Source organism: Sus scrofa, chromosome 1 (genome assembly GCF_000003025.6).
Source record: "Sus scrofa isolate TJ Tabasco breed Duroc chromosome 1, Sscrofa11.1, whole genome shotgun sequence".
NCBI classification, from domain to species: Eukaryota; Metazoa; Chordata; class Mammalia; order Artiodactyla; family Suidae; genus Sus; species Sus scrofa.
Window position 1 is genome coordinate 49,317,625 of NC_010443.5, and position 16,752 is coordinate 49,334,376.

The 16,752-nt window shown below is 34.5% G+C and overlaps 1 protein-coding gene across 9 annotated transcripts in view; it reads left to right on the forward strand.

The window, feature by feature from the left end:
- The window catches only part of ADGRB3 (adhesion G protein-coupled receptor B3), a 733,899-nt gene that overhangs the window by 431,740 nt on the left and 285,407 nt on the right, over positions 1-16,752 (forward strand). For all 9 annotated transcript variants that reach the window (XM_021072848.1, XM_021072838.1, XM_021072869.1 and 6 more), the window contains 2 exons: positions 1,520-1,622; positions 13,816-13,859. In XM_021072848.1, coding sequence (XP_020928507.1) covers positions 1,520-1,622; positions 13,816-13,859 — 147 coding nt within the window. The remainder of the gene's footprint in view (positions 1-1,519; positions 1,623-13,815; positions 13,860-16,752) is intronic.

Genomic DNA, 16,752 nt, shown 5'->3' on the forward strand with positions numbered 1-16,752 from the left:
TTACCACATGAGTAGTCACTTCCACTCATGGCTATTCACTCAAGACATATGAAAATATATGTCTATGCAAGAAATATGCATACCAGTTATTCATAATAGGCATATGAATAGCTACTAAAAGTCATAAAAGCTGAAAATCAGAAGCAACCTAAAAGTTGCTTATTTAACGGATGAATAGATCACAAACTGTGGTATAGTCATGTCGTGAAATACTACTCAGCTATAAAGAGAAACAGGATGGATGAATCTCAGAAACATTATGCTGAGTGAATGAAGTCAAACACAAAAGTCTATGTACTGTGTGATTCTATGTACTGTGAAATTCCAAAAGGCATTCTTATTGTGACAACTCTGTGGTTTCCTGGAACCATGGGCGTGCGAGGGGATCAAGTGCAAAGGGGCTCAAGGGAACTGTGGAGGGTGTCTGACTGGATTTGGTGGTGCTTGCATGGTAGCACATAGTTGCCAAAAGCTTTCAACTGCCTACGTAAAACTGATGAATTTTATTACTTTTAAATAATGCTTTAGACAACAACATCAAAAAAAAAAAAAAAAAAGAGAGAGAAAAATGAAGTGACGTTGGCTGGATACCTATTATGAATTTCCCAGAATAGTAGATGCTCACTGGAAAAACAGGTGGTTCATTTCAAACCAAAAAGGAAGGATTAAAAATATATATATGTATTTCTTCAAATAAAGTGCAATAAAATCTTTAAATCTATATATAATAGGAGGTATATAGCATTGTATGTATGTTGGAGGAAAACCTGTATGTGTAAGAAAGAGCTGGTTCAGTTTTCTGTGTTTCTATTTAGACATACTTTTTTGTTGTTTTTAAGTACGATTATATTTAAAACTGTGTGAGTGAACTATACTAATAAGATATTTCAAAATGCAAATGTTTCCTTTACATTTAGCATAGTAAGATAAAGAAGTGGCCTGTGAATGTCTATTGCCAAAATGAATGATAGTCTGTAATTAGCAACAGCATTTATTGATATTTAAATTCTACTTGTTTGCATTATACACCACTTTCCAGTCATATATCTTAATGAATTTTGAAAGAGTCTTACAAAATGCCAAGACAGCACTTTTGAAGAAGAATATTTGGTCTCTTGGAGAACAAAACTGTTAGGTCCACCTTGAGATAGATTACATTCATTTAAAGATTGCCTAAAGGTTTGAATTCACAGTCCATCTGTCTCGCAGGTGAATCAGATTTAAGTAATCGAAAGCTTGTCAGCACTACTGCTTTTTCAGCTTTCTTGCATTTCAAAAGGTAACAGCAAGAGCCTTCCCTGCCTAAAGTTCTCTAGTTCCAGATAGGGTGTATTTTTAACAAAAAAAATCAAATATATCTTTTCATGAATAGATATGTTTTCAGTCTATTTGCCCAATGTTTCTGTGTCTTTGCTTAAGATACATTTATTTAAAATGTCATCCCGACATGTATTGAGCAGTAGGAATTAATATTCACTATCAATCCTTTCTCAATTTAATCATAATTATTCTCTTTCAGAAATTATACTGTCGTTAACTCCAAAATCATTGTGGTCACCATAAGGCCTGAACCCAAAACAACTGATTCGTTCCTGGAGATAGAGCTAGCTCATTTAGCTAATGTAAGTATCATTTACATGGCACCGAGTTGCTTATAGAATTTACCTTTTAAAAAAGGTTTACAGTCATTCTTTTGACTAATAAGACCAGAACACACTTTCTAGATTCTTTAGTGTTGCAAATGAGTTGATTTCTTATGAAGATATGTATTACATAAAAACACAATGACATCCTATGCTGTTGTTCATGATAGAACTCTCTTTAGTTTCTTTAAGATAATGCTTTATAGTTTATCAGTGTACATATATTTTGTGGTTGAACTAGAGCTGATTTACAATGTTATGTTATTTTCAGGGGTACTGCAGAATGATTCAGATATATATGAGTGTGATATGCATATTGATATATATGTATCTGTATATGTAGATATATATGAATGTATATTCAGATATATGTATTCTTTTTCAGATACTTTTCCATCATAGATTATTAAAGACATTGAGTATAGTTCCCTGTGCTATACAGTAGCTCCTTGTTGATTATATTATTTTATATATAGTTGTGTATATGTTAATTCCAACTCCTAATTTATCCCTCTACTGCCTTTTTCCTTTGTTAACCATAAGTTTGTCTACGAGTGTGTTTCTGTTTTGTAAATAAATTCATTTATATAATTTTTTTTAGATTCCACATATAAGTCATATCATGATATTTATCTTTGTCTGGCTTACTTCACTTAGTGTGATAATCTCTAGGTCCATCCATGTTGCTGCAAATGGCACTATTTCATTCTTTTTATTGGTGAGTAATATTCCATTGTATATATGTACCAGATCTTTATCCATTCATCTGTCAGTGGACATTTAGATTGTTTCCATGTCTTGAATCTCGTAAATAGTGCTGCAGTGGACATTGGGGTGCATGTATCTTTTCAAATTATGGTTTTCTCCAGATATACGCCCACGAGTGGGATTGTTGGATCATATGGTAACTCTCTTTTTAGTTTTTTAAGAAACTCCCCTGTGGTTCTCCATAATGACTTCACCAATTGATATTCCCAGTGACAGTGTAGGAGCCTTCCCTTTTCTCCACGTTCCCTCCAGCATTTATTATTTGTAGACCTTTTGATGATGGCATTCTGATCTGTGTGAGGTGTAGCTCACTGTAGTTTTGATTTACATTTTTCTAATAATTAGCGATGTTGAACACTTTTTTGTGGCCGTGGACCATCTGTATGTCTAGTGTGCACATCTTTATTAGGTTCTAAGCTAATAATGTGAGAGATCAAAATGAACAAAAGTCCGTGTTGCCACATGGTAGGGCAGACTGACATGTGAACACATAGATTTAAGATCCCTGTAGCAACAGAATCTACAGACTTAAGGCAAAGGGGAGTAAGTCCTTCCAGGTACCCCAGGGTAGGAGACTGGATGGAGCGGCATTTTAAAGTGCTGCGTCTGGGATCAGAGGAGGCTCCTTGTAACTACTCAGGTGCTCCAGTGATTCAAGTCCACATCTTCCATCCAGAATGATAAGAACCCTTTCTTAAATCCATCCAGTGGCAACTGAAATTCTTTAGACCTTGTTAAGGCCTTATATAGAAATAGTAAATAACTACTTATCTTTTATATAGTCACCTTAAACACCTAAATCATTTACTTACGGTTCAAGGAAGGTGATTCTTATCAAGGCTTTCTTAATTATGCTTTTACAATCCCTGTGTCAAAATAAGATTGTCTTGTATGTTGCATATATAGTTTTTTATTCCTTGCAAAATTTCTATGAACACGACTTTTACATACAATTAATAAAAGCACAAAGTGATTGTCATTTTTACAAATTAATATACTTACTGAATGACATAATGGAATTTATTCTCACATTCTTTGTTATACAAAACCTGTGCATTTTCCAGTATCTTATAATTTTTAAAAATTCAGCTTTATTTTATAAAAAATGACAGTTATCTTCCCTATAAACCACTTTTTACAAAAATATCCAGGCTTCCTTGATTGTTTAATGAAAATTTCAAATCTATTAGCAGTAACTCTAAAGTATCATGATTAATACTTAAGCTATTAAGTCTTTTCCCACTTTTGACAAAATATGACCATATTGGTTCAATCTAACTTTGACAATGTGTTTTATTTCCATATTATCTACCTCCTCTTGCCTTCTAATGGCCCTAATCTCAATGCTGCATTAAAAACTGGGGGATATTTTAATATTAATGTTGTTTTGATTAAGGAACTTACTTCTTTGTATGTTCAACATATATTATAAAAAGACCTACATTTTTGTTTGTTTATATTGTTTATCATGGAAATATCTATCCAGTTATAAGCATTGATGAAAAGAAGAGATATTAATTTCCCTGAATTGCTTACTGAAGAAGCAATGCAGTGTTAGAGGATATATCCTGTTTCCTATAAAGAAGACACTTCTATAAATGAGCATTCATAAAATTTTCCTAAATGAAGATAAAAGCATTATTGAGAATTTAGAGAACATGTTAATTGGCATTTTTTTCATAAGTTTAAGAAACAGTAACCTTAATAATAGTGCTGAAAAAACTGTCTCATTATTTCAACTCAATAGAACTATTGGAAATGACAGATTTAGGCTTTGAGTGAAACTTTTCTGTGGGCATATTTTGTTAACCAAATTACAAACGAGAGAAACCGTGTACAAAAAAAAATTATTTTCTACACATGGGAACCAGAGTGTGTGGTCAATAAATTTTATGTAGCACCAGCTTGATTCTAGAGTGGCTGTGAAAGTCATAATCTAAGAATGGTGAGATGATTAATTTTAATCACTTAGAATTAATTCTTTCAGTATTTTGAGTGAGTGAGGTGACCAGATTGCCCAAACAACACTATTCCACTCTGGAAGGCCTAAATTTAAGAAAAGATAAGCAAATCTGTTACACACAGGGACTGAGAGGAAAGGAAGAAGAAAAGTTTATTCTGGAGAAGGAAATGCCAGGAGGTATTTATTAATTGTTCTGCCTGTCCTCAGAAACTGCTTGGATTCCCAGTTCCAGCCACATGGTGGCGCTGCTCTGGGCTGCTCCCCCTCTAATTTGTTCCCTTCACTTTATAAATACCTCCCACACCTTTGTTTTACCATACACACAGCCCTTCATGCTCTACTGTTGGGAATTTCCAATGCTTGGTCTATTTTTATTTACCGTACAAATTAGATTTTGTTAAAGACACTATTGTTCACCTAGGAAAGGAACATCTTACTGGTTTATTGTGTATCATAAAGTATGTGCTATAGAGTGATTTTAGTTCATTTTCGTTGAAGAGAAAGTCAAAACAGACTATGCTGAATTATAATAGTCTTCACTAGAAAAGATATCTTAAACATGAAAATTAAAATTTATTAGGAAAAGCTGAAATTTCATTATAACTATATAGATACAGTTATATTATTATTGGTATTGCCTTCAAAATGGAACTGTTTTAGATATGACATATTGCTAGTATTGACTGTCTACTTTCACCTATTTTCTTATAGCAGATGGATCTGCTGCACTTTCCTAAGCTCAGAAAAAGAATAATGATTTGCAAATTTTGTCTGTTGAATATACCATGTGCAAAAAAATTTGAAGAATGGAAATTAATCGTTATAATGAGTCTAGGGAAAAGCCTGTTAACATTTTCTAAACTAAATGTGTTCTTTTTTAAAAAGCTTTTTACCAAATAGCATTTAAAGTATGTTAAGTATAATAAGGCCCTTGGGAACTGATAGGAATAGGTAATAGAACATGGAATCTTGAAATTTCAAATTGCATTTGGCAAAATCACTTGCAGTTTTAGCCAGCTCATAAGTCATAAGATAAGATACTATCCATAGTTCAGTTTTCTAGGATTATGACTTTATTTTATAATCTGTCCAGTCAGGGTTTGTGGTCCTTAGTGCTTGGGCATAGCAATTGCTTGATTATAGGAAATACTAAAATTGCTTTTCTGAGAAAAAGAATTTAGTTTTTCCTGTCCCTTAAGGTTTCTTCAGTGTGACTTTTACACTTACCAATATTGTTAGACTCTACAGTGTGCAAGGAAAGTTAATACATTTATTGAAAGTAAATATTGGGACCTAAATAAATGCAGTAGAATAGATCTCTCTCTCTCTCTCTCTCTCTCTCTCTCAGACACACACACACACACACACACACACCCCATTAGGATGACTTGGTCCTTATAGATCTGAACCTGCTATAAATTTCTAGGATATATAACAAAACATATAACATCCTTATCTTTAAAGATGAGTTATAAGAATAAAAAAATAAATGCATTTTAGTTATCTCATGCTCTATCAACTTTGCAAGCCTGAAAATGTATTTTTTCCAAATAAAATGTCTTAATGTAGTTCCATTTCCTAATGAAAATCTTAATGTAGTTCCCTTTCCAAACACACATATTAATGTAGTTGCATTTCTGGTGGAAGGACAAATTGGACTATGTCAGCTTGCAGTCTTTGCTCTGTTCTTGCCTTTCTTTTTATCTCTTCCTCTGAGCAACAACGCTAATGGTCTCAGTCAGGTGAACCTGTTCTCATTCAGGATTGAGAAAAATCCATCAGGTTTACTTGTAGTTTCAAATTGGTCATATTCACAAATGATCTCAGGAGAATTGGGCCTTGTGGGTTTTGTTTTCTTTGCCACATTTGCTTGCATACTAACAAAATCTAGCTAACAAATTATGTGTATGAGCTAAAAGTTAATCATGATCCGTAGCCTTTGTATATCATAGTAGAAAACACAATGGAAGGCTGTGATGAATATGCTTTTTACCATTAGATAAGCATGAGAAACAATGAAAAGAAATTCAAACATTAATCAGTGGGTATTTTCATGAATAGCAAAGGCTGATAACAACCCAAGGAATTAAAAATTAAAAATCACTTGGCAAAGCTTAAAGAACTTCAGTCTATGTACCTATAAATTTCTACAAGTGGTATTTGTATCCTTTTACTTCTTACTTTTCTACTCTAGCTTGGTCCATCTGGAAGAGGTGTCTGATGTTTCTCCTACTTAAAGCTCTTGGTGATTTTCATGGGAGTCTTGAAATGCTAACTAGACAAGTAGATTGATGGTTCTGCCATGGGCTAAAATTTAGGTAGAAATTGTTTTCTAGGTACAGTTTTTGTTTGTTTGTTTGTTTTGGTTATATCCTAAATTCCTAAACTTGAGTAAGCATCTTTCCTACTTACATTCCAAATTCAGTTTATTTCCATTCCTAATACATCACTGATATTCTTCAAAAACATTTTAGATTAATTATGCTATTGTTGGAGCAGGGGTCAGCAAACATTTACAGCTGAGTCAGATATTTTAGGCAAATGAGCCATGTTGCCCTTGTCACATCTACTCAGCTATGCTGTTGTAGTATGAGAGCAACCACAAGTAACAGATAAGCAAATAGGTGTGGCTCTGTTACAATAAAATGTAATTTACAAAAGTAGGTGGAAAGCCAGCTTTGGCCCGTAGACTGCATGTGTTGTCACCCCGTGTATGGTAAAGAAAATACCATACCCCCCAAAGATGCCTACTTCCTACACCCCAGAACTTGTAAATATGGTATGTTACATGTCAGGAGGGACTTTGCAGATGTGATTAAGGGTAAGAATGTTGAGATGGGAACATTATCTTGGGTTATGTAAATAGGTCCATTTTAATCACCCGAGCCATGAAAAGTGGAGAGCCTTTCCTGGCTTTGGTCAGAGAGATGTAAGGTAAGGACTCAACTTGCAATTGCTGACTTTGAGGATGAAGGAAGAGGGCCACAAGCCAAGGAATGTGGGCAGCCTCTAAAAGCTAAAAACAACCTCCAGTTGTCAACCAGGAAGGAAATGTGGACCTCAGTCCTACAACTTGCAAAGAACTGAATTCTGAGACCAGAACAAACCTGGAAGTAGATTATGCCCCACATCCTACAGAAAGGCCTGAAATAGTGGCAACATTCTGATTTCAGCCTTGTAAAGCTCTTGAACAGAAACCCAGTGAGGCTCACCAGACTCCAGACACACAGAAACTATGAGATAATAAATGTATGTTTTTCTATGCTGCTGAGTGTGTAGTAATTTGTCACAGTAACAACAGAAAACAAATGACCTTGCATAGAGCATTGCAAAATTGATTTTTGATCATGAAAAGAGTAATGCATACATTAATAGTGCCATTTTGAATCAGATAAACCATAATACTGATAATATATTTTTAATGAAGTTTTGTTAGCAACTATAGATTACATTTTGCTCTGCTGATTATCATGCCAATACTTTAGGAATCTGATTCACCAGATAGAATGGCCATGGTAAAGTGGTGCTGGGACATTAAAGAAAACTGGATGATGCCAGGGGCAACTCTGACATTTGTAGATATGCTGTGCTCTTGAGAAGTTTAGCAAAACTTCTCTGCTGGCACCTGATAGATTGGAATGGGGTGTAAAACAGCCCTGCTAGCTCTTGTTTCTGCTACAACCCCATAAATGCACTACTGGGAGATAATGTTATATCCTCTTGGATGTAAAAGGAAAAGATAGGATGTATGCTTCTCTATATGGAATTGAGTTATTTAAGTATTTGTTTATTAAAGTTATTTGCCACTTTCACTCATAGGAAATACTTGGAGAGTTTTTACCCATAGATAACCCATTTGTTTGTTGATAGACATGCCAGACTTGAGCAGCCATTGTTGGAAAAGATGCAGTCACGTATGGGGAAGCCCTTCTAAGACATATATGTGGAGGCAATGATTTTATTTGAAGGGTATGCATATAAATAATACCTAATAGTGGTTCTACTTTTTACTGCTTCCCATATGTCAAACAGAAAGTATTCATCAGGAAACAATGTACATTCAGTAACTAGTGATATATCTAAGAAATTAGAGAAGCAAGCTGTTATCACATCCACAAAAATAGTGTCATCTGGTTAATGTGGGCTACTGAGTAACCAGATAGCAGGAGCTGAATTACATATATGCCCTCTCCTTGTGTTCTGATTGAATGGCTGCCAATTCCTGGAGACAAGCTCTGCAGCATGGACGTGACTTGTCCTGATGGAACCATATTCTGCATTCTCACTTCGGTGGCCTCTCTGCCATCTCACTCTAGCTAAAGACAATTCTTTGTTTTCCATTGTTTTGATTTGACTGCTTCTCAACACGATGCTTTCTATAGAACTCATGTAAACCCATTGAAAAATACCATGTCTCCATTTCTTTTTAAGTGAGAACACAGTATTTCATTTTCAGTGAAGCTCTTTGGACTTGAGGAAATATGTCAGTCACACCCTCCAAAAAAAAAAAAAAAGGGACACAGATTTAGCTCTTTTTAACTATCATTTAAAAATACTAAAATATGCTCATGACCTTGAGAAGTGGTGTAGAGAACATTCAATAGACTACTTCCTCATGTTGAGTTTCATATGATATGATACTTTTTCCAATGCATCATCCCCCTGGGTGATATATTACACCTTCAGGGACCATGAGGGTGTTTATATATTAAAAGACTCAATCCAGAAAGGCTTCTCTCTCACTGATCATCTTTAGTGACCTGTCAGAGATTTGACTGTGGAAAATTTACATCTACCAGAATCTTCCTTCCCCTGGAATGGATTCCTAAGCTTTTTAAAATGTGTCTTTTATCAAGTGGTATTAGAATTACAAGCAGGGTATGAATTAGTCTTTGGTGGTCAAGTCAGGTATTTTTGAAATGTTCTTAGGGAATTCCCCAAATTTGTTCATACAGTTATATAATAACTACAGTTAAAAGTGGGGATAGCAAAGGAGGATAAGCTTACCAAAATCCGGGTCTTTTGAATGTAATGCCTTGACATCTAAAATTTAGGAAATAAAGAGAGGCTTTGCAGTGTCATTTGAACGGTTTCCCATACATGTTCAAGAACTCAATGTGCAATTCACTGGAAGATGTTACAGAAGGACTTAACCTGGAAGATTTGACCCAGAGCACTGGAAATGTTGAAAAATGAAGTCACTGCCCTTCTCCATGTCCTTAGAAGCTTTGTCTACAGGCTTGCTTTGCCTCTACAGACCTGAGGATATTTTTGTTTCAAGAGGAAAATGAAAGGTACAAGAGAGTTAAGAGGTTTCCTGATTAGGAATTTACTACGGCATATTAGCACCAAGCATTTGGGAAGTTAAAGAAAAGCAGAGCGAAGTAACCATGTTATTTCTGTTGTGTGTCCATGTTTCTATAAATGTGATGTAGATAAAAATTATAAGGAATGGAGGGAAGGGTTGTTGGAATGCATGTTCCTAGGTTAAGCCCCTCAAAATCCATGGAGCTAAGGAATCCACATTTTTAATAAGCATCCCAGTTGATTCTAGAGCAAATCAGGAGAAAACTTCTTGAAAACATTAAGATAGAAAGAGTGTAATTAACATAATATGTTGATTGAATTTATTTAGAACTTAAAAACACCAAGGAAAAATTAAAGAATCTTCGTAATCATTCACATTTATTGTGACTTTTATCTTTTCTGTAAACAGCTTCCTTCAAGTATTTTCTCAAATATTATCTTATTGGTATATTCTCAGTTTACAAAATTACAATACATCCATTTCCCAGCCTTTTTTTTTTTTTTTTTTTTTTTTTACAGCCACACCTGTGGCATATAGAAGTTACCTGACAAGGGATCAAAGTGAAGCTGCAGCTGCAAGCCTGAACCATAGACATGGCAGTACTGGATCTAGGCTGCATCTGCGACCTACGCTGCAGCTTGAGGCAACACTGGATCCTTAAAGCACTGAGTGAGACCGGGAATCAAACCTGCATCCTCACAGAGACCATGTCAGGTTCTTAGCCCGCTGAGCCACAACAGGAACTCCCCAATGTGATTTTTTTCATCATAGCACATATTACCACCTAGCATATTATCTATTTACTTGTTTATGTTTCATTATAGCTAAGTATGAGGCAAGGATTTTGTTTTGTTCAAAGCTGTATCACCAGAGCCTCTAAAAGTGTCTGGAATATAAGCAGTGTTTACTAAGTGATTTTTGCATGGATGGATAAACTTGTTTTGATCATCTTTCTGGCTAGCTCTTCTGACTCCTCTTTGTGAGAGTGATTTACCATAGTAAAATGTATTGAAAATTCTCCATAGGGGGGAAATAAAAGACTTGGAAGGGAGTTTTGAAAAATAAATAATTCATTTGTAAATTTCATTCTGGAAACATCAAGAGCTAGGGCTAGAAAAGATGTATATGGGACTTCCTGTTGTGGCTCAGTGGTAACAAACCCAACTAGTATCCATGAGGATGCAGGTTTGATCCCTGGCCTTGCTCAGTAGGTTAAGGATCTAGCGTTGCCATGCTCTGTAGTATAAGTCACAGATGTGGCTCAGGTGGCTCAGATCAGGTGGTTACAGATGTGGCTCAGGTGGTTGCTGTGGCTGTGGTGTAGGCCGGTAGCTGCAGCTCCAATTCAACCCCTAGCTTGGGAACTTCCATATGCTGTGGGTGTGGCCCTGAAAAGAAAAAGTAAAGGAAAAAATGTCTAAATTCCCTATTTTTACAAAGTAGAAAACAGAAATTTTATGCAGACTATAGGAAAAGAGAGAACCATCTATAGATATACATTGATAAAGCCAGTGATGTATTATACTGTTAAATAGACAGACAGTCACTGATTTACAATAGTTTGACTTAATGATTTTTTGACTTTATGATGGTGGGAAAGTGATACACATTCAGTAGAAACTGTACTTAGAATTTTGAATTTTGAACTTTTTCTGGATTAGTGATATGCATTAGGATACACTTTGGTAAGACTGGGCAGTGGCAGCAAAAACAGATCCCAGACAGCTCCATGATCATGAGGGCAAATAACTGATACCCTTAGATCTATTCTGTACCCAGACAGCCATTCTGGTTTTACCTCCAGTATAGTATCCAATAAATTACATGAGATATCCAACACTTTATTATAAAACAGATTGGTGTTAGATCCTATAATCTTGCCCAAAAGGAGGCTAAGGTAAGTGTTTTGAGCACATTTAAGGTGGGCAGGCTAAGCTCAGATGTTCTGTAGATTATAGGTGTATTAAATGCATTTTTGACTTATAGTATTTTCAGTTTACAATGGGTTTGTAGGAATATAGTCCCACTACATTCCCAAGCTAGGGGTTGAATTGAGCTGCAGTCAAGGATCATCTGTATTGGTTTGCTTGCTATTGAGACAGAAGAGAGAAGTAAAAGAAAATATCAGAGACTATTAAAGACACTGAAAGTGGTGTGTAGAATATCTATGTTAACTGGGAAATTTAGGTCATGGTGCATTTTTAAAATGCTTAAAAGTGGGTAAGTAGAAATTTTCAACTCAAGTTCAACTATACTATTTTGAAAGGAGTCAAGAGACAGTTTTTTTGGCCAAAAATATGATTTTCAAGAATGCATATTCTTCACAGTTAAGACAAAAGAAAAGATAGCACATTCTTTCAAAAAGTTTTAAAATATATTCAGTTTTAATATTTTAAGTGTCCAATATATTGAAAGCTCTATAAATTAATCTTCTGTAGCCCATCTGTCTCATTTAACTGGCAGTTTTCTTTTCTTAGTTTAATGCATTTTAAAATCCTCTTCTATACGTTGGTTCACAGCTTGCCTGTTTTCCTCTTGCTTCTGTCATTACGTTTTGTTCCTGCTCTCTGTCGGCCTCACCATTTCCTGTTATTGATTTTCTGTGAATTCCTCATAATAGATCTTTCAGCAGAGTGCCTTGGAGAAAAGTATCTGAAAATTAAAACAAATTTTTTACAAGTGGTTTCTTTTAGCCAGATTTTGTGGGTTTTTTTTTTTTTTTTTTTTTTTTTCATGTGTAGAATTCATCCATCATTGGTTTTTGCTTTGTTTACCACCTCGCATTCTTATTCCCTAAGTGACTGGTCTATCCAGGTACTAAGGAATCCTCTAAGTTATTTGCTCTGCTTATTTTATAAACTTCAAATATTTAAATAATTGACCTCAGCTCACAAGCCCACGCAAGCTAGAATGAATATTCACAGAAGGGTCTTTTGCGCGGGTCCTGGAATATATAGTGAAACACAAGATTGAGTCACACATTTTGAAACTTATAATAAATAATCCTCATGTGGATTTTTCCTAAATCTTCACAAGGACAGAAAGAGAGAGAAAAACATGAGATCTAACTGAGAAGTGAGGAAGGCAGTGGGAGAAACAGGCTGACAGAGGCATGGGGTAAAAGTAGAGGAAACATGTCTCATCTTTAGACCTTTGTTTCAAAGTGGAAACTGGTTTCTTTAGAGGGTAAAAAGGAAAGGGATATCTAAACAATTAAGTTCATAGTCTATTTCTTTTCTAATATTTTCCTTTTGTTGTAACACGTTATAGCATATAATTACGAAACATTGATCGTGTAATTGATATCCTGTATTGGTTTATATAAAGACTGAACTTAATCTAACTTGTACTTTACTAAAGAAGTGAACTAGATATAGAGGATCGGTTCTCGCAAGGTCTCACATACAGAAAGAAAAAAGAAAAACATTGCAATAACGAGTACTCTTCAAAACAGAAAGTACTTGGCCGGATAATCCAATATGGAAAAATTGTGTCATCCTGAAGGTCATTGGCTACTCAATTAGTAATTGTTGAACTGAATAAAAATTTAGCATGTTTTTCTCATAGTTTTATTAGATATGATTATATAGAAATATGATCTGTTGATTAAGAAAATATTACAAGTCCACAGACTGTCTGTATATGGACAATTAATACCACTGTCTTGCCTCTTAGAAGCTGCATCTGGAGGCCAAAGAGGGAAGTGGCAGTAGTGCCTAGTACAGAATGTTTCACTCTGATTTAAATATCATATATTGTAAATATTAAATATTGTAAATACTTTGGTTTTCTTAGAGGAAATAGTCCAGAAATATTTTTGAGGAAAAAAATAAATAGAAATCATCAAAATATGGACCTTGTCATATACAAGATCTTCACTTATGGTTTTCAAAAATATGCAAGTTGTGATATTTGGAATAAATGTAATGTTTTCATAAATAGAATTTCATAGAATGTGCTGCCAAATCTATGAGAAAGGACATGCAAAAGTTTTTATGCAAAAGAAGAGGTGGAATCTTTAAAGCATCTTAATGCAAGATAAGAAGTACACCATTTTCTTTGCATTTCACATAATCCTACAGTTTTTATATATGTACTCAAGATACATTTATTCTTTCTCTGCTTATTTTTAGGGTACTCTGAATCCCTATTGTGTGTTATGGGATGACTCAAAAACGTAAGTGACAGATGTTTTTTGTACATTACTTTGGACTAAATATTCAAAGCACATTGAGTTATTTCAGCTGCCTTCTAGTCAACAGGACTATGATAAGTTAAGGGACGTGAGTTACACTCAGAGAGAAAACAGTCTCCTTTTTGAATCTGCAGGACAGCATAATGAATGTGTTTGTGTGTGAGGATGCTGTCAGGTTACAGCCCAAGATAGGGTTGCATTACCTAATATGTAAGGCACATTGCAATGTGAATTCCATGAGGAATTTTTAAAAGCTCTAATATTTTAATATTATAGAAGCTCAGATGCAATTTCAACATTTTGCCCTGGTAATTCAGCTTAGCATGACAGAATAAAATAGCAATCTCTGTGGTCATTTAGCCAATACATTACTTGCATGACCTTGAATCTATTATCAGAATAATGTGTACAGCCCTTCTAAATTGTTTTGTTATAAAAGTATTGAGTGACATTTAATTTTCTTATTCATATATTTTATGAATTCATGAGGACAAAAGAAAATAATTGCAATAAATAACAATGAATAATTCTTCCATGTATTCCTTTGTTTGTAGAAGTAATTGCAATATATCTGGTCAAATCATCTAATCTCATGGTAATTCTGAGATGGCAAGGTCTCAAAGAGCAGAGAAATCCATGATTAAGTCTTAATTAGACTCCCATACTTTATGTACTTGTGTAGGTTTGTTTCAGTTTAGTAGCCAATTTACATGATCTTGTGGGGTTTTTTTTGTTTTGTTTTGCGTGGGGGGAAGGTAAATGTCAATCAGTCTCAAAAGTGAATACCACCATGTATATGCCGTCAAATGAGGCACCTCGTTGTTGAGTTCTATTATTCTAGGATTGTCCCAGTGTTCTTCACCCTAAATCTGATCTGCATGTGAGGTTTTATTATGTTACTTGTTTCTCATCAGAAGTTACTGAAGAGTCTAGAAGAGGGACATTCTTAGACTTTGGAGGTAAGGAACAAACCTCCTGGCAATGGGCTAGTTCTTAGGATACCTGATATCATTTAAACCACAGTATTTATGTGGGTGAAAAATCAGTGATATTAAGCCTTTTTTTTTTTGGCTATAGATTCTGATAGTCTAAGCATCCTCTTCTTCTAGGAACCTTAGAGCTATAAGGAGAATCCAAACTTAGCCTTGTGATAACGTGAGCTGGATATTCTCACGGATGTCATTGGTTTTGTTTCAAATCCCATAGAGAAATTTGTAGTAAATTTTTTTGCAAGATTTTTTCTTTACCAATAGCCAGAGAAAATGTTGGGCATATGTTCTAAGGCACTGTTTTAATGTGTTGTACAGCCAAGGGAAAAAATAAAACACTACAAAAACCTAATTGAAAATTTCCCACTCAAGAAAAACATGCCATCTTAAACACCTGATTACAGGTACTTGCCTATCTCCATGAGTAATAAGCAACACCAACATTTATTTAGTTCTATTATCTTTTTAGACAGAAAGTGTGCTTCTATGTTGATCCAAGTAGGGGAACGTGTCAGTTATTCCAAAAGACCTTTGGGACTTACAGGGATATTGCAAGAAGAAAGAGCATTCCCTATTTTGTGCCTTGCTTGGTTTGCTTTTGCAGTTTGTCTAAGGTGTTAGGTTTAATTTAGAAAACCATCCGTGCTTGCGGTCAGCATTAAGTTTAGAATCAATCACACTCTGCTTTCTCGTTTTGACTCTTATCCATCACAAAGAACATGTCTTAGCCTTACAAACTTCAACTTTTTAGTTGTCCTTGAAGAAAACTGTTCAGTGAGAAGAGGTGTGTTTAGCTGCCTTTCAAATCAGATTATCTCCAGAGATCAGTGCAGTTCATGTTTCCTTGATGAATCTGAAAAATGATCAAAAGCTTTCCACTGTGACAGAACTTCCATCCCATCACACTTTTTACCAGACTGTTTCATCATTAGATTGTTTTTCTGGGTGAGTTTTAAACAATGAAGGTTAAGAGAGCTTTATTTCCTTTCTTCACATCTGTTCTATTTTGATCTTGTTCACATATGCAATACTTTCATGGATGCAATGATTTTAACTTTGAGTATAAGACCTCCAAACAGAGTTAGTAATGAAAAGATATGGCTCTTTCTTCTTACACAGAAAAGCGTTCATCTAAATGATATTTTCAAGATTCTGGTTACAAAGGTGAAATTAGAAGTTGTCTTTCCAATTTGATTCAAGTAATCAAATCCCCTTAATTTTTTATTGAGTTGCATTTGATATATTAGTTTCAGGTGTGAAACATAATGACTCAATATTTGTATACAGTGCTAAGTGATCACCACAATGAGTCTAGTTACCTTCTGTCACCATACATGGTTACAAATTTTTTTTTCTTATGATGAGAATGTTTAAGATTTACCCTCTTAGCGGTTTTCAAATCCAGTATTATTAACTGTCATCAATCTATAGTTGCTAACAAAATTTCATTAAAAATATATTATCAGTATTATGGTTTATCTGATGCAAAATGACATTATTAATATATGCATTATTAGTGACATATATTTCCAGCAGTCATTAGACCTAACATTGGAAGTTTGAATGATGAATGCTTCAACTTGTTATAGCACTGAGGTCTATTATAAACAATTAACTGTATCTCTAATGGTAATCTACTATGCTGATAATCCCAAACAAAGCCATTTTATTTTTCTCATATTAGGCACAACAGTTTAGACAATTATAAAACATATTTTTGTTCTGCTTTGGCTAATTAACAGAATGCAAAAAATACTTCATCATGAATGACCCATGAAATAAATTATAAGAGCTTTGCTCACTTCAGGAAAAGGCTTATTTTAGTTAGGAGAAGTTTTTCTTATCACATTTTTTTTCTTTATCTTTTTCTTTCTTTTATTTTTTTG